This window comes from Electrona antarctica (genome assembly GCF_951216825.1).
Source record: "Electrona antarctica genome assembly, contig: scaffold_51, whole genome shotgun sequence".
NCBI lineage: Eukaryota > Metazoa > Chordata > Actinopteri > Myctophiformes > Myctophidae > Electrona > Electrona antarctica.
The window spans coordinates 555,479-576,415 of NW_027637067.1; the positions used below are offsets into that span (position 1 = coordinate 555,479).

Below are 20,937 nucleotides of genomic sequence, written 5' to 3' on the forward strand. Positions count from 1 at the left end.
GCTGGGGTCGTCCACTGAGCGACCCTAACCTGAAGCTGGGGTCGTCCACTGAGCGACCCTACCCTGAAGCTGGGGTCGTCCACTGAGCGACCCTACCCTGAAGCTGGGGTCGTCCACTGAGCGACCCTACCCTGAAGCTGGGGTCGTCCACTGAGTGACCCTACCCTGAAGCTGGGATTGTCAGGTGGGAATCGGTGTGAATGCGTCACAGCTGTGGTCGTTCGTAAATAAGGCACACATGTGGCTCACAGACACACATGTGGCTCACAGACACACATGTGGCTCACAGACACATGTGTGGTTGACATTTTACTAAATATCATAAGATTTTTGTCGACTAAACAAGACCAAATAAACAACTACACTTTAGAAACAAGACCAAATAAACAACTACACTTTAGAAACAAGACCAAATAAACAACTACACTTTAGAAACAAGACCAAATAAACAACTACACTTTAGAAACAAGACCAAATAAACAACTACACTTTAGAAACAAGACCAAATAAACAACTACACTTTAGAAACAAGACCAAATAATCAACTACACTTTAGAAACAAGACCAAATAAACAACTACACTTTAGAAACAAGACCAAAAAACAACTACACTTTAGAAACACGACCAAATAAACAACTACACTTTAGAAACAAGACCAAATAAACAACTACACTTTAGAAACAAGACCAAATAATCAACTACACTTTAGAAACAAGACCAAATAAACAACTACACTTTAGAAACAAGACCAAATAAACAACTACACTTTAGAAGCAAGATCAAATAAACAACTACACTTTAGAAACAAGACCAAATAAACAACTACACTTTAGAAACAAGACCAAATAAACTACTACACTTTAGAAACAAGACCAAATAAACAACTACACTTTAGAAACAAGACCAAATAAACAACTACACTTTAGAAACAAGACCAAATAAACAACTACACTTTAGAAGCAAGACCAAATAAACAACTACACTTTAAAAACAAGACCAAATAAATACACTTTAGAAACAAGAGCAAAGTCGCTTATAATAAGCAGACATGGCAACCCTGTTCTCTTCTCTTCTGCTAGGAGATTACACAGCGCTGCAGCAGCGCCCTCCAGCGGCGGTGCTCTGACATTACATGTTCTTTTAAGGGTAAACATGTGCCATTTTAAAGCCTTATTTGTGTCTGTCTCTCTCTGTGTGTGTGTGTGTGTGTGTGTGTGTGTGTGTGTGTGTGTGTGTATGTGTGTGTGTGTGTGTGTGGGGTGTCGACCGAATACTTTATTCATTTGAAAGTGTAAAAGCCCTGAGGACCCAAATGGTGACGAGGTGATGTATGATGATAAGAGCCCCTCACTTCACACAGGTGTGATTTATTGACGAGGTGATGTATGATGATAAGAGCCCCTCACTTCACACAGGTGTGATTTATTGTGTATACACATCTTTACATCATTAAATGTTCTGATGAATTGAACATGGAGGACCTGATGAATTGAACATGGAGGATCCTGATGTATTGAACATGGAGGACCTGATGAATTGAACATGGAGGACCTGATGTAAACAAGTCTTAGTGTTCTCCTTCAATGTGTTATGAAATTGGCCGCCGACCCCCATCTGCACATTTTCACGATTTTTCAAAAATAGCAGACCTACAAGTTCACAGCGCTGTGAGCTTGTAGATCTGCTATTTTACAATAGCTAAAGTATAACATAATGCCTAAAACCTCATGTTTCTATGTCAGTGGTTCTCAATATTTCATGTCAAGGACCCCAAAAATGTTATGAAATTGGCCGCCGACCGCCATCTGCACATTTTCACGATTTTTCAAAAATAGCAGACCTACAAGTTGTAAAATTTCTATGAGGAAAATGAACGGAGAATCATTTCCTGGGTCCTGGTAGGGGGCGGGACTGCGACGCTCTATAGCAGGTGAAATAAAGTCAACAAAGGTTCAAGGTTGTGATTTATTGTTTCATCTTTTGTACATCAGAATAAAAAGTATTTGTTTGGCTTCCTTCAGTTGATGTAGCAGCAAAGGTCATAATAAAGTATATACATGTAGCGTTTTAGTGTATATACATATAAAGGTTTATATAGAAGAATGACAGTGATAATTACATGAGTAAATACAGCAGGTCAAAAATACAGTGTTCCTTCCGTCTACAAATATCACATTATCCAAATTAAATTAAATATGTAAAGTGTTGATGATGAATCTACACAAGACACTAGTATAATCCTGTGATATGTACATGTATGTACACAACACACATATGTACATGTATGTACACAACACACATATGTGCATGTATGTACACAACACACATAAGTACATGTATGTACACAACACACATAAGTATATGTATGTACACAACACACATATGTGCATGTATGTACACAACACACATAAGTACATGTATGTACACAACACACATATGTACATGTATGTACACAACACACATGTGTACATGTATGTACACAACACACATATGTGCATGTATGTACACAACACACTGATATGTACATGTATGTACACAACACACTGATATGTACATGTATGTACACAACACACATAAGTACATGATCGAATATCAATCAGAGGATATTTATGATACATTTATTCACACATCCAACAAGCTGTGAGCTGAACAGATTGGACTTTCCCTTCCAGACAGAAAGGCCAAAACATCTTGACAACTGACACTCTGATTTTTGATTGCGTTTATCGGCCATTTTTCTTTAATAAGACGGGCTAGGGGGGGGGTCTCTCTAGGCAGTCCTGTACATAGATATATATAAACTCTAGATAGCTCATCCGCGCTGTTGGCCAATGGAGAGCGACGTCGTTACGTGGCGGCCCTCTTACCTCGGGACACATAACATTGTATCTATGGGGCATGTACTCTTAAATAAACATAACTTGCTCAATTTTCAACCGATTTTCAAACGGTTTGGTTTGTTATAAACGTCAGAGACGTCCGCATACTTATATGCTTTTATACGACGTTCATATAAAAAACATAAATTAAGCAGATAAGCTTTTAGCCACGTTGACAACGTTTGTAATGAACCAACCCGTTTGTAAATCCGTCAAGATTTGAGCGAGTTATGACTGTTTCTGTTTGAGCTGCCATTGAACATACTGTACTGTAGCCCCGAAGTAAGATGGCTGCCGGGTGAACGACGTCAGAAACTCCGCCTTGAGCCATCTAGTGTTTATCTATATCTATGGTCCTGTAGTCCTGTGGCCCCATCGCTATGGAAACCAACCCCCCCCCCCTGTTCCTGATTATTACATTATGATACAACACAGTCTGCCTGTCTGTCTGTCCTCACAGCCTGTCTGTCTGTCCTCACAGCCTGTCTGTCTGTCCTCACAGCCAGTCTGTCTGCCTGTCTGTCCTCACAAAGACATACTGAGGAGGAGGAGTAATAAAGCCTAAACCCAGGGTAGAGAGCTTCAGTGATGCTCTGGAAGGTGTAAATGTGTCTCAGTGAGTCAGAGGACACTTCATAGAAGGACAGAGTCCCTGCAGGGCAGTCTAGATACACTGCTACTCTGTAGACAGGCCTACCCGTCTCATCCACTGCTCTGCTGGAGTCAGAGGGAACAACAGGGAGGCCAGTCCACCTACTATTGTGATAGACATCGTACCTGCTTCCACCACAGACCAGACTCCAGGAATGATCATTGAATCCAAGCCCACTACCCGCTCCTCTCCTGCGGATTGCTCTGTAAGCCCCTCCTATCCCAACCACTCCACTCCCCTCTACCTCCCACAGGTAACGGCCTCCAGACAGACCTTCTGAACACAGAACCTGATCAACACCATCACCAAATCTATCAGGGTGGTCAGCGTATGACTGAAGCTCCTCCCCCTTTGACCCTGTGACCTTCCTGTTGTCGTCAGACAGACAGAGTGTTCTGCTTGCTGTGTTTGGGTCCAGAGTGAGACGATGGGAATCTGATGAGAAAACAACACAGTAAAAAACATTAAATATTAAACATATTTACCTGTCTCACCTTCCTCCACCCCAGCGACCACCTGTCTCACCCTCCTCCACCCCAGCGACCACCTGTCTCACCCTCCACCCCAGCAACCAACTGTATCACCCTCCTCCACCCCAGATACCACCTGTCTCACCCTCATCCACCCCAGATACCACCTGTCTCACCCTCCTCCACCCCAGAGACCACCTGTCTCACCTTCCTCCACCCCAGCGACCAACTGTCTCACCCTCCTCCACCCCAGATACCACCTGTCTCACCTTCCTCCACCCCAGCTACCACCTGTCTCACCCTCCTCCACCCCAGCTACCACCTGTCTCACCCTCCTCCACCCCAGCTACCACCTGTCTCACCCTCCTCCACCCCAGCTACCACCTGTCTCACCCTCCTCCACCCCAGCTACCACCTGTCTCACCCTCCTCCACCCCCAGCTACCACCTGTCTCACCCTCCTCCACGCCCGCTACCACCTGTCTCACCCTCCACCACCGCAGCTACCACCTGTCTCACCATCCTCCACCCCAGCTACCACCTGTCTCACCCTCAATCCACCCCAGCTACCACCTGTCTCACCCTCAATCCACCCCAGCTACCACCTGTCTCACCCTCCACCACCGCAGCTACCACCTGTCTCACCCTCCACCACCCCAGCTACCACCTGTCTCACCCTCATCCACCCCAGCTACCCCCTGTCTCACCCTCCTCCACCCCAGCTACCACCTGTCTCACCCTCATCCACCCTAGCTACCACCTGTCTCACCCTCAATCCACCCCAGCTACCACCTTTCTCACCCTCTTCCACCCCAGCTACCACCTGTCTCACCCTCAATCCACCCCAGCTACCCCCTGTCTCACCCTCCTCCACCCCAGCTACCACCTGTCTCACCCTCATCCACCCTAGCTACCACCTGTCTCACCCTCAATCCACCCCAGCTACCACCTGTCTCACCCTCTTCCACCCCAGCTACCACCTGTCTCACCCTCAATCCACCCCAGCTACCACCTGTCTCACCCTCAATCCACCCCAGCTACCACCTGTCTCACCCTCAATCCACCCCAGCTACCACCTGTCTCACCCTCCTCGACCCCAGATACCACCTGTCTCACCCTCCTCCACCCCAGATACCACCTGTCTCACCCTCCTCCACCCCAGCTACCACCTGTATCACCCTCCTCTACCCCAGCTACCACCTGTCTCACCCTCTCCACCCCAGCTACCACCTGTCTCACCCTCCTCCACCCCCAGCTACCACCTGTCTCACCCTCCTCCACCCCAGCTACCACCTGTCTCACCCTCCTCCACCCCAGCGACCACCTGTCTCACCCTCCACCCCAGCAACCAACTGTATCACCCTCCTCCACCCCAGATACCACCTGTCTCACCCTCATCCACCCCAGATACCACCTGTCTCACCCTCCTCCACCCCAGAGACCACCTGTCTCACCTTCCTCCACCCCAGCGACCAACTGTCTCACCCTCCTCCACCCCAGATACCACCTGTCTCACCTTCCTCCACCCCAGCTACCACCTGTCTCACCCTCCTCCACCCCAGCTACCACCTGTCTCACCCTCCTCCACCCCAGCTACCACCTGTCTCACCCTCCTCCACCCCAGCTACCACCTGTCTCACCCTCCTCCACCCCCAGCTACCACCTGTCTCACCCTCCTCCACGCCCGCTACCACCTGTCTCACCCTCCACCACCGCAGCTACCACCTGTCTCACCATCCTCCACCCCAGCTACCACCTGTCTCACCCTCAATCCACCCCAGCTACCACCTGTCTCACCCTCAATCCACCCCAGCTACCACCTGTCTCACCCTCCACCACCGCAGCTACCACCTGTCTCACCCTCCACCACCCCAGCTACCACCTGTCTCACCCTCATCCACCCCAGCTACCCCCTGTCTCACCCTCCTCCACCCCAGCTACCACCTGTCTCACCCTCATCCACCCTAGCTACCACCTGTCTCACCCTCAATCCACCCCAGCTACCACCTTTCTCACCCTCTTCCACCCCAGCTACCACCTGTCTCACCCTCAATCCACCCCAGCTACCCCCTGTCTCACCCTCCTCCACCCCAGCTACCACCTGTCTCACCCTCATCCACCCTAGCTACCACCTGTCTCACCCTCAATCCACCCCAGCTACCACCTGTCTCACCCTCTTCCACCCCAGCTACCACCTGTCTCACCCTCAATCCACCCCAGCTACCACCTGTCTCACCCTCAATCCACCCCAGCTACCACCTGTCTCACCCTCAATCCACCCCAGCTACCACCTGTCTCACCCTCCTCGACCCCAGATACCACCTGTCTCACCCTCCTCCACCCCAGATACCACCTGTCTCACCCTCCTCCACCCCAGCTACCACCTGTATCACCCTCCTCTACCCCAGCTACCACCTGTCTCACCCTCTCCACCCCAGCTACCACCTGTCTCACCCTCCTCCACCCCCAGCTACCACCTGTCTCACCCTCCTCCACCCCAGCTACCACCTGTCTCACCCTCCTCCACCCCAGCTACCACCTGTCTCACCCTCCTCCACCCCCAGCTACCACCTGTCTCACCCTCCTCCACCCCAGCTACCACCTGTCTCACCCTTCTCCACCCCAGCTACCACCCGTTTCACCCTCCTCTACCCCAGCTACCACCTGTCTCACCCTCTCCACCCCAGCTACCACCTTTCTCACCCTCCTCCACCCCCAGCTACCACCTGTCTCACCCTCCTCCACGCCCGCTACCACCTGTCTCACCCTCCACCACCGCAGCTACCACCTGTCTCACCATCCTCCACCCCAGCTACCACCTGTCTCACCCTCAATCCACCCCAGCTACCACCTGTCTCACCCTCAATCCACCCCAGCTACCACCTGTCTCACCCTCCACCACTGCAGCTACCACCTGTCTCACCCTCCACCACCCCAGCTACCACCTGTCTCACCCTCATCCACCCCAGCTACCCCCTGTCTCACCCTCCTCCACCCCAGCTACCACCTGTCTCACCCTCATCCACCCTAGCTACCACCTGTCTCACCCTCAATCCACCCCAGCTACCACCTGTCTCACCCTCTTCCACCCCAGCTACCACCTGTCTCACCCTCAATCCACCCCAGCTACCCCCTGTCTCACCCTCCTCCACCCCAGCTACCACCTGTCTCACCCTCATCCACCCTAGCTACCACCTGTCTCACCCTCAATCCACCCCAGCTACCACCTGTCTCACCCTCTTCCACCCCAGCTACCACCTGTCTCACCCTCAATCCACCCCAGCTACCACCTGTCTCACCCTCTTCCACCCCAGCTACCACCTGTCTCACCCTCAATCCACCCCAGTTACCACCTGTCTCACCCTCCTCCACCCCATCCACCTGTCGTTTTGGATCTGCTGTTTAGGTACGGGGGTGGTTGGGACTGATGTGCTTGATCTGAGTATCTAAAAAGCAGATCCAATTCATTGCCAAACCATAATAAATATATTGCTCATTTTCAATTCAATAAATATATATTCCATCCATTCTTGAGTTGTCCTGACTGAACCACTGATACGTTTTTCAGAAAACAGAAAAATACATTTTGTAGAATCTTGTCTCAGGTCTTAATGGGTCAATGTAGTGGAGTCAAAAGTACAATATGTGTCTTTGGCTGCCATAATTATTATTTGTCATTATTTTTGTTTTCTACATTATTTGTTTACTTCGTTATAATGGCCAGGCTCCAAGTTGCTCCAAGTTCAATTATATGACGCCGTAATTTCCGGCACGTCAACCATACAGGGTCAACCATATAGGGCGTAGACTAGTCAACCATACAGGGCGTAGACTAGTCAACCATACAGGGCGTAGACTAGTCAACCATACAGGGCGTAGACTAGTCAACCATACAGGGCGTAGACTAGTCAACCATACAGGGCGTAGACTAGTCAACCATATAAGGGCGTAGACTAGTCGCCTCACAGCAGTCATGGTGCTTCCGTCTGTCAGTTGCACTTGAGTGTTGAGACGGTCGTTTGTCACAGAGCGTGTCGTTTGTCACAGAGCGTGTCGTTTGTCACAGAGCGTGTCGTTTGTCACAGAGCGTGTCACAATTCAAGGTTTGTTTTATTATTTCGGTGTCATTTATTTGTAAACATTTAAGTTCCTCATTATGAGGTTTATTGATCCTTTTGTTTATGTTTATGTCTATGGTTCCTTTCCTCATGCCCTTTGAGCTATGGTTCCTTTCCTCATGTCCTTTGAGCTATGGTTCCTTTCCTCATGCCCTTTGAGCTATGGTTCCTTTCCTCATGCCCTTTGAGCTATGGTTCCTTTCCTCATGTCCTTTGAGCTATGGTTCCTTTCCTCATGTCCTTTGAGCTATGGTTCCTTTCCTCATGCCCTTTGAGCTATGGTTCCTTTCCTCATGCCCTTTGAGCTATGGTTCCTTTCCTCATGCCCTTTGAGCTATGGTTCCTTTCCTCATGCCCTTTGAGCTATGGTTCCTTTCCTCATGCCCTTTGAGCTATGGTTCCTTTCCTCATGTCCTTTGAGCTATGGTTCCTTTCCTCATGCCCTTTGAGCTATGGTTCCTTTCCTCATGTCCTTTGAGCTATGGTTCCTTTCCTCATGCCCTTTGAGCTATGGTTCCTTTCCTCATGCCCTTTGAGCTATGGTTCCTTTCCTCATGTCCTTTGAGCTATGGTTCCTTTCCTCATGCCCTTTGAGCTATGGTTCCTTTCCTCATGCCCTTTGAGCTATGGTTCCTTTCCTCATGTCCTTTGAGCTATGGTTCCTTTCCTCATGTCCTTTGAGCTATGGTTCCTTTCCTCATGCCCTTTGAGCTATGGTTCCTTTCCTCATGTCCTTTGAGCTATGGTTCCTTTCCTCATGCCCTTTGAGCTATGGTTCCTTTCCTCATGTCCTTTGAGCTATGGTTCCTTTCCTCATGTCCTTTGAGCTATGGTTCCTTTCCTCATGTCCTTTGAGCTATGGTTCCTTTCCTCATGTCCTTTGAGCTATGGTTCCTTTCCTCATGTCCTTTGAGCTATGGGCAGCCAGTGAGGTTAATCATTTGTTTGTTTGAGTATTTGTTTTATTACGCTATGATTTATTTCGTTATGTGCTTGTTTTATGTTACTCATACTGGTCATGATTTATTCTTTGCGTTTGTCAGTTTTGTCAATTCATAGGCATAAATAAAGCCTCCAGTATCAACGAAACAAACTGCCTCGTTCAGTCGTTCTTCAAGATCAAAGGGTGTGACCTCTCTCTCTCTCTCTCTCTCTCTATTTTCAGCATGTAACCAAGTGTAAAATCAGCCATTACTATATGACGACATTGAGGCCGCCAAAATACATTTTAGTCGACTAAGTCAATTGTAGATTTTAAAACTAGACTAACAAAAACATTTCAGATGACTAAAATATAACAAACTCAATTAAGTTTTATTAAAAAGACTATGACTAAACTAAAATCTAAACGTTGCTGTTAAAATCAACACCGATACGTTTTGCAGAAAACCAATTAACCCATTAAGACCTGAGACCAGATTCTACAAAATGTATTTTTCCGTTTTCTGAAAAATGTGTCAGTGGTTCAGTCAGGACAATTCAAGAATGGATGGAATATATATTTATTGAATTGAAAATGAGCAATATATTTATTATGGTTTGGCGATGAATTGGATCTGCTTTTTAGCTACTCAGATCAAGCACATCAGTCCCAACCACAGGGACTCTGAATTTTAACAGCAACATTTAGATTTTATTTTAGTCATAGTCTTTTGAATAAAACTTGAGTTTTAGTTATATTCTACTCATCTGAAATGTTTTTGTGTTAGTCTAGTTTTAATCAATCTACAATTGATTTAGTCGATTAAAATGTATGTTGGCGTGCCTTGATGTCGTCATATATTAATGGCTGACTATACACTTGGTCACATGCTGAAAATAGCAGATCTACAAGCTCACAACGCGTCACAAGATATATATATATATATATATATATATATATATATATATATATATATATATACACAATCTGCGACACATTTTCACGATTTTTCTAAGTTAGCACATCTACAAGCTTGTAGTACAGAGTGCCGTGCTATGAGCTTTTGGGGAAAATCTTACAATTTGTACAGCAATGCATTGATAGAAAAACAGAACATCTACAATGCCCTATGACATCACACATCAATCAAAATATGCTCAACAAAGTGTTTTGTATTAATTATTTCAATCTGAAAAGTAACTAGCAACTAACACGTTTGTAACGGAGTGAAAAGTACAACGTTTGCCTCGAAATTAGAAGTACAAAGTATTGAGAAATGGAAGTAAAGTAAAAGTACCTCATTATTGTATTTAGATACATTACTTGAATAAATGTACTTAGTTACTTTCCACCACTGCAGACAGACAGACAGACAGACAGACAGACAGACAGACAGACAGACAGACAGACAGACAGACAGACAGACAGACAGACAGACAGACAGACAGACAGACAGACAGACAGACAGACAGACAGACAGACAGACACTCACATTGTGTAAGGAGTTGAGGATTAGTCCAGAGTTCTCCTCCATGTTTCACTCTGTAGGAAGTAGAACAACAATGCATCAATGTCTGACTGTCTAACACAACGTCTCTGACACTACAGTGTTTCTGCTACCATTATCTTCACCAGGGCAGGTAGCCTGATCGGACAAACTCACTGCCACCTGGCTTGGACTTAGAAATACTTTTTACATTTCTACAGAGTAATGTGATTTCTTCCTATGGTACTGGCCAGCAGGCTGTGGTCATACAATGATACACTGAGGACACTCAAATGGAACTGCAACAGTTTGTGCTGCTGAGAAACTGTTATGAAATGACTGAGAGGGAACCTTCTGTGTCCTCTCCTGTTAGACCTGCTATTTCAGCTTGTAGATCTGCTTTATGAGTTCTCAGAATGCTCAGGCATACTAGAGTTCATCTGGTTAATCACGTTTATTTTTATGCCAAATTACAGTTTACATGTGAAGTATGCTACAATATAATCTATTCATATAATTGTACGTTTCCATTAAAAGTATATTCCTTACATCCAGCATTATTAATTTGTGTGTAAATATTAAGTAAATATATCAATTTAAAGTTGACTTGAGGGAGTAATGTTCAGATGTGCAGAGTGGGAAGTCGGTCACAATGGTTGTGAAAAAATCACACCCATGTGAAGTGAGGGGCGCTCTTATCATCGTACATCACCATGGATCATCTCATACTGGCCAATCAGAATGCTCGTTTCCTGTTGCCACAAATTGACGTCATACTTGGCGGACATTTGACCTAATGTCTCCAAAAAAGCGCCCCTCAAAAATACATGTCATCATAATTATTATGACACTCCAAACTCTAGTCTATGAGGTCATAGACTACCCTGGATTCCATATTTGGGCATGCCTCACACGGAACTCCATGTATGGGCATAAAAGGGACACATAGGCAGGCAGGCAGGCAGGCAGGCAGGCAGGCAGGCAGGCAGACAGACAGACAGACAGACAGACTCACTTGAGCGTTTCCAGTCCAGAGAAGTTCTCCAGTCCAGACACCGGCAAGACGTTGAAGGTCAAGTCTAATTCTCTCAGATGAGGATTAGATCTGAGAGCTGAGGCCAGAAGTTCACAGCTTCTCTCCGACAACCAGCAGTTCATCAGTCTAAATGAGAAATAAAACACCACATGTTTGATTGTCTGCTATAAAAGACATTATTCTGGATAGAAGACAGTGAAGCTGATAACTGGTTATGTCACAGACACAAGAAGGACATCTGCTGGAGCAAATACAATTATTTGTATTATCGGCTATGTTTTTAAACATGTTGATAAATCATGAAAAATGCTAAAATGTTCTCTTACGGGGTCCCTAGAAGACCCCCCCCCCCCCCGATGCAAATTTTCCCAGTCAATCACTTAATCCACACGCGCCTGACTGTACCTTATCATTATTCTCGTCAAAGTGTGATACTATGATATCAACCTTATTCACACTTATTCAATATTAATACTATAATCACATAAATCAATAATATCTGACCGTAGAGTCTCCAGTCTACAATGTGGACTCCTCAGTGCGTCACAGAGCAGGTCCATATTTGGATCCAGGTGGTTGTAACTGATGTCCAGGTGTCTCAGATGGGACGGATTAGAACTGAGAGCTGAAGCCACAACTTCAATGTGTTCCTTCTCGAGGTCACGGCCAAAACCAACAAGTCTGTAATGACAGATTAAATGTAAAATCAGGTCAAAACAGGTCAGACCAAGTTCACTGTTAAGGAAGTAAACTGAGAGATCTTCTATTGCAGTAAATTGACAATAATAAATTAACACAATTATGGCGTGGGGGTCCCTGGCACACAATGTATTCAGATAGAGGTCTGTTACATAATACATATTTATTTATACAAAGTCCTTGGTTTGAGAACTGTGACGGCCCGAAATGGACACCTGTCACTCACCCCTGAGAACCGCCTATTGTAAAATGTCCCGTTGACGCCGGTGCGCGAGAGTGGAGACAGACAAGCTGTTGCCACACTTACCAGAGACCAGCGGATGTTTTCTCTGTCGGCCAGCTTCTTATCCGTTTTTTAGGCAGCTGGTGGATGGAAAATAAGCTCCACCCACGCGGCAGGTTGACGCTGGGGCAAAGCTGCTTTTCCGGGAATCTGGCCGACGCGGCAACCTGGCGCGTGGGTGGAGCTTCTTTTCCATCCACCAGCTGTCTAAAAACCTGGAAAAGAAGCTGGCCGACAGAGAAAACCTCCGCGGCTCTCTGGTAAGTGTGGCAACAGCAAGAGAGAGAGAGCCGTCAGCGTTGGACCTGTCACCTACTGTTCGGTTATTTGGCTTGTTGTGCCGAGGCTCCGACCAGCCCTTGCCGTAGGCAGAGTTTAAGTGACTAACACGCACAGATAAACTAAATGCTCCCAATGATAGCTTATATGTGATGAACTCAAACGTGCATTTTATAGGGTTTTTATTAATTCATATTAATTATAAACACTTACAATCATACATTCACTCGTTCTGTTCACACTTCCCCCCAACACAAGATGAATACAGTATCCCGGCCTGGATTACAGGTCCTATTGGTCTGTGGTTCTATCCTGACTCTGTCGGTAGGAACTCTAGCTATCATTTGAACACTCTAATCTCCCAGATTATAGTACAGTTTAGCTTGTCATGGTTGTTTCTCAGACTTAGTTAATCATGTGGTTTTAATTCTACCTTATCGTTAATCAGATGGTAATTGATCAACGATGGGGAGACAAGAACACAGATGACATTTGGTTACCATCTAAACATCATATTACATCAATTATTAATAATGTACAATTATATAATCGCATAATACATTATAGCATATAATTACCGCTGGTCTCTGCCTAGACATGTTCACGTTCGATGGTATGGTGAATCTAATTTACACTTTGTGCCATACAGAATAGTCAATGCAGCCCTCTGACTGATCCCACCTCCATACTGACACTTTCAGCCAATCAGATCCCACAGACCATCCAGCTTGCACCTCTGGCTACAGCAGCTCCTATTACAGTCCCTGTAATGTCTAACTACTTTAAACTGCTTAGATTATTACAGGTATTTATCATTTAGCCTTTTTACCAACCCAATATATAATAGGTTATTTAGAACACATTTACACAATTGAAAGGGATTAAAGATAGGTTGCTTCAATTATTGTATGTTCTATGCTGAGTTGACTCTCCCTGTGAAAGAGGAGTCAATAATGGCCTGTCCTACAACAGGAGAAGGGCCGTAAAAACCCCCAATGGAATGTGGAATGGAATGTGGGGACTGGCTCTCTCACCCTAGAGGAGCTTCTTAATCTCCAATCAATCTGACCCAATATATAATTTCTCATTATGAGTACAAATCTCGCACACCCATAATTATCCAAACACCTACAACCAGGAAGTTAGCCCCTCGATTCTCCGTGTTTGTTCCCTGCCGTTTTGGTCCGTAAAGTGGCGTAGTCTCGGGCGTTGATCAAACCCTACAGAGCTACAAGTAACCATCCAAACGGACGATCCCTGCATCCTGGTCTGGTCCTCAGCTGTCACACACGGAGCGGTGGGATTTCACCCTTATTATTTCCAAGCGCTTATTTTGTTTATTATTTTGAAGAGCTGATCTACTCGGTTAGACGGACTCACACATTGACATTTACGTTGCGTGCGTTATGCGTGGATCTGGAACAATCATTGTTACCGGGCACAAACAAGCCTGGGGTACACTGTCTTATTTATTAATGAACTGGGCCTGGTAAACGACAAACGGTTGATAAGAAATTAACTGACACAATTTCATGTCAAGGACCGCCAGAATTATATGTAATTGGCCGCCGGACCCCCATCTGAAAATATGTTGTTCCAGGGATTTTTCAAAAATAGCAGCTCTACAAGCTCGTATCGCTATGAGCTTGTAGATCTGCTATTATTCAATAGCTAAAGTATAACATAATGCTAAAACACCAAAAGGGGTTCCCGTCCTGAATGGGTTCATTTGTGATGATTCCACCTGTGTGTGTGTGTGTGTGTGTGTGTGTGTGTGTGTGTGTGTTTGCGCGCGCACGTCCATCCATGCGTGCGTGTGTACAGTACGCATGTGTGTGTGCGCGCGCGTGCATGTGTGTTTATTATTTGTATTAATTTGTAATGAATTAATGTAGTAGTTATAATAATATTAAATATAGTAATATTTGTAATTAATGAATGTAGTAGTAATATGAGTGAATGGTGCTCAGTCATGTTGTTATTCACAGGACTACTAACCTGGCTGTTGTGCAGTTCCTCACAGCTGGGATCAGTCTCAGTCGCCCAGCATCGCCTGTGTTGTATTTGTCCAGGTCCAACTCCTCCAGAACCTCCTCTGACATCAGCAGCATGGAGGCCAGAGCTGAACACTGGGTCACAGAGAGTTCCTTCCCTGATCTGCTCTCTGACTCCAGGTACTGTTGGATCCCCTGACTTACTGACGGGTCGTTCATCTCCATCAGACAGTGGAAGATGTTGATACATCTGGCAGGAGAGACTTCAGGATCATCCATCTCCTTCAGGTTGTTGATGGCTCTCTGGATCTCCTCTGGACTGTTCTCTATCTGACCCAGCAGGCCTCCTAACAGACTTTGGTTGGACTGTAGTGAGAGACCATGAAGGAAGCGGACAAAGAGGTCCAGGTGGCCGTTCTCACTCTTCAGGGATTTCTTCATTGCAGCCTTCAGGAAGTCAGACAGGGAACTGTCACTGTCATCATCATCTCCCCGGAATGTCTTCAGGACCTCTGTGTTCTTCTGAGTGAAACAGTGGAACAGGTAGACTGCAGCCAGAAACTCCTGGATGCTCAGATGAACGAAGCAGTAGACAGTCTTTTTGAAGAACGTGTCGTCTTCTTTGAAGAAGGTTGTGCAAAAGCCTGAGATCAGCAAGTCCTTGATCACATCAAGACCACACGCTTGCAGGTCTTTCTCATAGAAAATGATTCGTCCTTTGTCCAGTTGGTAAAACGCCAGCTTTCCCAGCTTCAGAAGAACGTCTCCTGCATCCTTTATGAGCTTCTCTTTGTCTTCATCGTTTAGTAAAGGAACCTTCATCTTCTCCCGCAGTGTCTCACCCATCAGGAAGTGGCAGAACAGCTCAACCAGGGTTTGGGGCAGCTCTGTCATCCCCTTGTTCTGCACAACTCTAGCAAGGAACCAACAGAATACTGGGATTTCACACATGGTGTGGAGGATCTTTGATTTCTTGATGTGTGAGAAGATTGAGCTGGCCTGGTTCTCATCACTGATGCTCTTCGTGAAGAACTCCTTCTTCTGGTCATCTTCGATGAAGCCTCGTACTTCTGTCATCCTGTTAACAAACGCCTTAGGAATCTGTTTGGCTGCTGCAGGTCGTGAGGTTAGCCAGATGTGAGCAGAGGGGAGCAGCTCTCCCTTGATGAGGTTTACAAGCAGATGTTCCACTGGGTACGAATCCAACAAGTTCATGGGTCCAAAATCTGCTTTGAAATCGAATTGGAAATAATTTTCATCATATCCATCCATAACAATCATGACTTTGAAGGGGCTCTCGTTGTAATCTACTGACTTCTGCAATTCGTTAAAGATGTCATTAAGAATGTCTTCCTCAATAAATCTGGTTTCCTTGATGCAGTGGTGAATTAGCTGTGCCAAACGAAACATTTTCCCCTTGAGCATATTTAACTGGCGGAACTTGAGCGGGAACACGAGGTGTGGATCTTGGGGGAAACATTTCTTGGCCCAGTCAAACAGAAATTTGTGCACGAGGAAAGTTTTGCCAATTCCTGCACAGCCAACGGTCAGCACTGTTCTTATGATTCGTCCAGAACGGTCTTTGAACATTTCAATGAGTTGGATTAGGGTTCCCTCTCCTGGCTTCTTCATCTCCATCTGTCTGACCTCATGGTGGCTGTGGATGTCTGTGTCTTCGATGTCTACATTGTAGAGCCAGATGAAGATATTTTGAAACACCTTAAGCATTGTGCCCAAACTTACACTCAGATATGTACTGCTCATGTTGCGTTGAAGCTGGTCTTCAAACCCTGCTGTTTTCTCCAACAGACCTGTAGTGAACAAACCATATTCCATGTTTAACAGCCTTGCACAGAGAGAACATACCATCATTCATTGTATTCGGTGCCATTTGTTTACCCAGGTTATAATACAGCATACTGTATCTTGTGTAAAATAAGCAAAAACACTCATTCCAAAAAGCTTATCTTATATTAAAGTTTTCAACCATAGAAAAAAATATATTTTAAATAAATATAAAATAATCCCTTTGATTTGAGTAGAGGTATGCTAAAATGCCATGTCCCATCATGTTTATTCAGCTTCAGTTACAAATATATCTAATCAAATTCAAACTAAATTTTGAAATCTTATTATCATATCATCATACTATAATTTACTCAATGTCTGTCTGAATGAATGTCTGAAAGTCTGTCAGAAGCACTGGCTGCACCAATCGCTCCCACTTTTCACACAGACATTGACCATAATAATATGGAGGTCTTAACGAAGGCCTTTTTCCCATTTAACAAAGTATACATTAATAACAAATGTATTAGTGAATTAAATATTCCCATCCACTTACAGTACATGGGAAAATGCAAAAACTCACATCCAAGTATTTGTCTCTGAGAAACCGTCTGAGCTACAGTTACATTTGGAGGGGAGTTTCATAATAATTATTACAATTAATGTAATGAATAATTACATCAGTCTGCCTCATGGTGGCGCTATAACAGACCACTTTACATGTCGCCTTATAACTCTTGAACCGTAGGTCATTAAATCAAAATGTCACTCCTTGACATCTTGATTCCTTGGGTCATGACGCATATAGGCCACGCCCATTTGCGTCAGGATAGATATTCCACCATTTTGAATTTTCTTTAAAACACACTTTTTGCTCTTAGCGGGGGGGGGGTGGAGCTTCGTGCCAGATCAGTCTCTATCCTTTTATATACTCTATGGTTTGACCTGAGGAGCAGTGTTTTATTTTCCTCTCTGACTGTGTGTTCATGACAGTAGAAGTAAGTTCTTATTGTTCATTGTAGAATATGGTGCTTTCCTTTATATATTACCGTCATGTTTATGTTTATATATTTGTGTATGTTCTGAATATGCGAATGTGATTTACTTCATGGAGAATTATATGTTTGATGCTTGTGCTATTTTAAAAAGCAGGTGGCTAGCGCACATCCAGTTCCTGGCTGGTGCTGGACTAAGGTAAGTCCAGGGAACTGAGGGAAGAGAAGAGAGTCTGCACACAGGTTTGCTCCAATGGTGTTTTCTTTTATTTAAAAGTTAAAACACCATGAGTTATAAGACACGACATGTCGACCGCAGGCGGCCTTCATCAGGTGATAGTTGTTAGTATGTGACATCCTCCCTTTTATCCAGGTCGTCACGTCACGTGACTGATGCTGACTGGGTAGGTACTTTACTAACACCAATGAGTCACATGACAATACATATGACTATAGGTATGAATAACCACCACAGCAGGAAAGTTTACAACAGTTTCAAAGCAAAAAACTGTTTCAAGACAACTTCCTGGTTTTTAGCTTGTTACAGACTGATTCATATTTGTTATATTTTATAAATATTTTAAATACATTTGAGATTTTGCAATTATTTTGTTAGATTTAAAAAAAAAAAAAGTAGTAGTTTACAGTTTGGGAAATCTGCTCCAAAATAGAGTTAGTCAGAACAATATCAAAGGGAACGTATAAGGGCTCTGATCAAAGATAAATGAAGGCTCACATTGAAGATTCAACATCACTCAATGACTCTCTGGACATTAAGTGGATGAACCCAAGTAACTGACAAGTACAGAGAAGTATTACGTGCATCTCAAAAGAGGCAAAATAAAACGGCAAAATAAAATAAAAGGTCAACATACAGTACACAGGGGAATCTGATTGCTAAGTCCTTGCTCACTGTTATAGGGTTTACAGGAAGGCAGATAACTCATAGTCCTCATTTAGTCCATGGGGTTGTAGTGTGCGGAGGGAGTAGGTCCAATAAGCCTCCCTTCTCAGGAGGAGGTTATGGATATCTCCACCTCTCCGGGGTAGCTGCACCCTCTCTATGCCCACATATCGGAGCGATGCCACGGCATGGCCCATTCTATTAAAGTGTTGGGCTACTGGGCTTTTGGGATTGGTGTTTCTGATGTTGGATCTATGTTCACTAATACGTGTTTTCAGGGCTCTGCTGGTTTGTCCCACATATGAGAGGCCACACGGGCAAGTTAACATGTATATGATGTTTGTGGTTGAGCGTGTAATTGTTCCTCTGATTTTAATGGCCTTGCCTGTGTGTGGATGATTAAAAGTGTCACATCTGGTGGTGAAGTTACACTGTGCACAGGATCCACATTTTAAATTTGATATTGTTCTGACTAACTCTATTTTGGAGCAGATTGCCCAAACTGTAAACTACTTTTGGTACCAAAAGCTTTTTTAAATCTTAACCCTTAGACAGATTTTTACTGGAAAACACGTGGAGTTATGCATTAGTTCTGTCTGACTTGTACGTGATTTTCCGTAGTTCTTTTTTTATTAATACCAATTGATTAATTTGGTCCGCACCTCTGTATAGAGTATTGAGCATAAATATCAACTACATTTCCCAGAAAACCCGTGTCACGTGACACACGTGTACGCTTTGCCATTGGAAGCTGATCCCACACCCCAGTAAACAGTGGGGGCGGAGGGAGTTTTCATAGTTTTCAGTGTTCAGCCCGTTTGACGTCTCGCCCGAGCGATTTTCTATCAGAAAAAGTTGAAAGCAGTAATATTTATTTGAGCGAGTTTTGTGGTAGTAGTATTGATCCATACGCGTCCCAGTCGCCTTCTCCAGTCCCCACCAGCCCGGTCGCTGGGACCGGTGGCTGGGCTTAGAACCGGAGCGGGGACCGGCCACTACCACTCATTGTCTCCTCATCGTCGTCCGATGAGCTATACCGGGAAACCATTGAAAGAAGACGATCAACCCGGAATGTTTTGAGGTAATCTTATTGTAGAAAATGCCCTTCTATAGTGATCAGAAATCATGGACAAAAGAAATCTACAAGCTCACAACGCGTCGCACATAACCACGCGTTGCTTCAGTAAACTATGCATGTTTGTTCTCCGTATTTGTAGACAGTAAATAAAAGGAGCGAACATTACTCTTCAGATCAGATCGCCTATATGGCACGCTACAATATAAAATAATTGTACTGCCATGCGTGCATGGCTGCATGCCTGCTACGATACATTTGTACTGCACCGACCGACACTAACCCCCCCTCCAGCCATTAGCCAGCACCTTTTACTGTCTACAAAGACGGAGAACAAACATGAGGATCTACAAGCTCAAACAGGTCACATGCGCGACGCGTTGTGAGCTTGTAGATTTCTTTTGTCCATGAGTTATATGAGCTTGTATGATAATCGCATTCATTGTATTGTATACAATCATGATTTTACATTGTTTAGTGTGTCACCGTGTGATGATGATGATGTCAGATAGCCTACGTCCCCCCCCCCCCCCGGCCAATATCCAGTACCATTTCTGCAGTGTTTGCTAGCAACTAGCCAACAGCCAGTGGAATGTGGCGACGCGATGGTGCTGGATATTATACCCGCGAGCACTCATTGGTGTCATTCTAACGTCGCCTATTATTTTATCGTGATACTAGCAGCCAGCTCTACAAGCTCAAACAGGTCACATGCGCGACGCGTTGTGAGCTTGTAGATTTCTTTTGTCCATGAGTTATATGAGCTTGCATGATAATCGCATTCATTGTATTGTATACAATCACACCCGTGTGAACTGAGTGGTGTAAGGTCTGTATGACGTAATGAAATCATGTCTGACGTAATGAAATCACACCCGGGTGAACAGGGTGAACATAGCAACCATGCTCATTTTTTCTGCACAAACAAAGCCAGTTGTAGGAATCACACCCGGGTGAACAGGGTGAACATAGCAACCATGCTCATTTTTTCTGCACAAAAAAGCCAGTTGTAGGAGTGGTTTACACCACTCAACAAAAAAGCCAGTTGTAGGAGTGGTTTACACCACTCAACAATCATGATTTTACATTGTTTAGTGTGTCACCGTGTGATGATGATGATGATGACGATGATGTCAGATAGCCTACGTCCCCCCACCGGCCAATAACCAGTACCATTTCTGCAGTGTTTGCTAGCAACTAGCCAACAGCCAGTGGAATGTGGCGACGCGATGGTGCTGGATATTATACCTGCGAGCACTCATTGGTGTCATTCTAACGTCGCCTATTATTTTATCGTGATACTAGCAGCCAGCTACAAACACCATGTAATAGTAGCGTGCACTGACAACAGCTAAAT

General features: G+C 44.9%; 1 protein-coding gene across 1 annotated transcript in view; it reads right to left on the reverse strand.

The window, feature by feature from the left end:
* Positions 1–205: 205 nt before the first annotated feature.
* The window catches only part of LOC306919199 (NACHT, LRR and PYD domains-containing protein 3-like), a gene marked incomplete at its 3' end in the record, with an annotated part of 59,516 nt that continues 38,784 nt past the window's right edge, over positions 206–20,937 (reverse strand). Inside the window, exons 7-12 of the mRNA XM_079532020.1 lie at positions 14,823–16,629; positions 12,068–12,244; positions 11,543–11,689; positions 10,534–10,583; positions 3,420–3,967; positions 206–211 (exon numbers count right to left, since the gene is read on the reverse strand). Coding sequence (XP_079388146.1) covers positions 206–211; positions 3,420–3,967; positions 10,534–10,583; positions 11,543–11,689; positions 12,068–12,244; positions 14,823–16,629 — 2,735 coding nt within the window. The remainder of the gene's footprint in view (positions 212–3,419; positions 3,968–10,533; positions 10,584–11,542; positions 11,690–12,067; positions 12,245–14,822; positions 16,630–20,937) is intronic.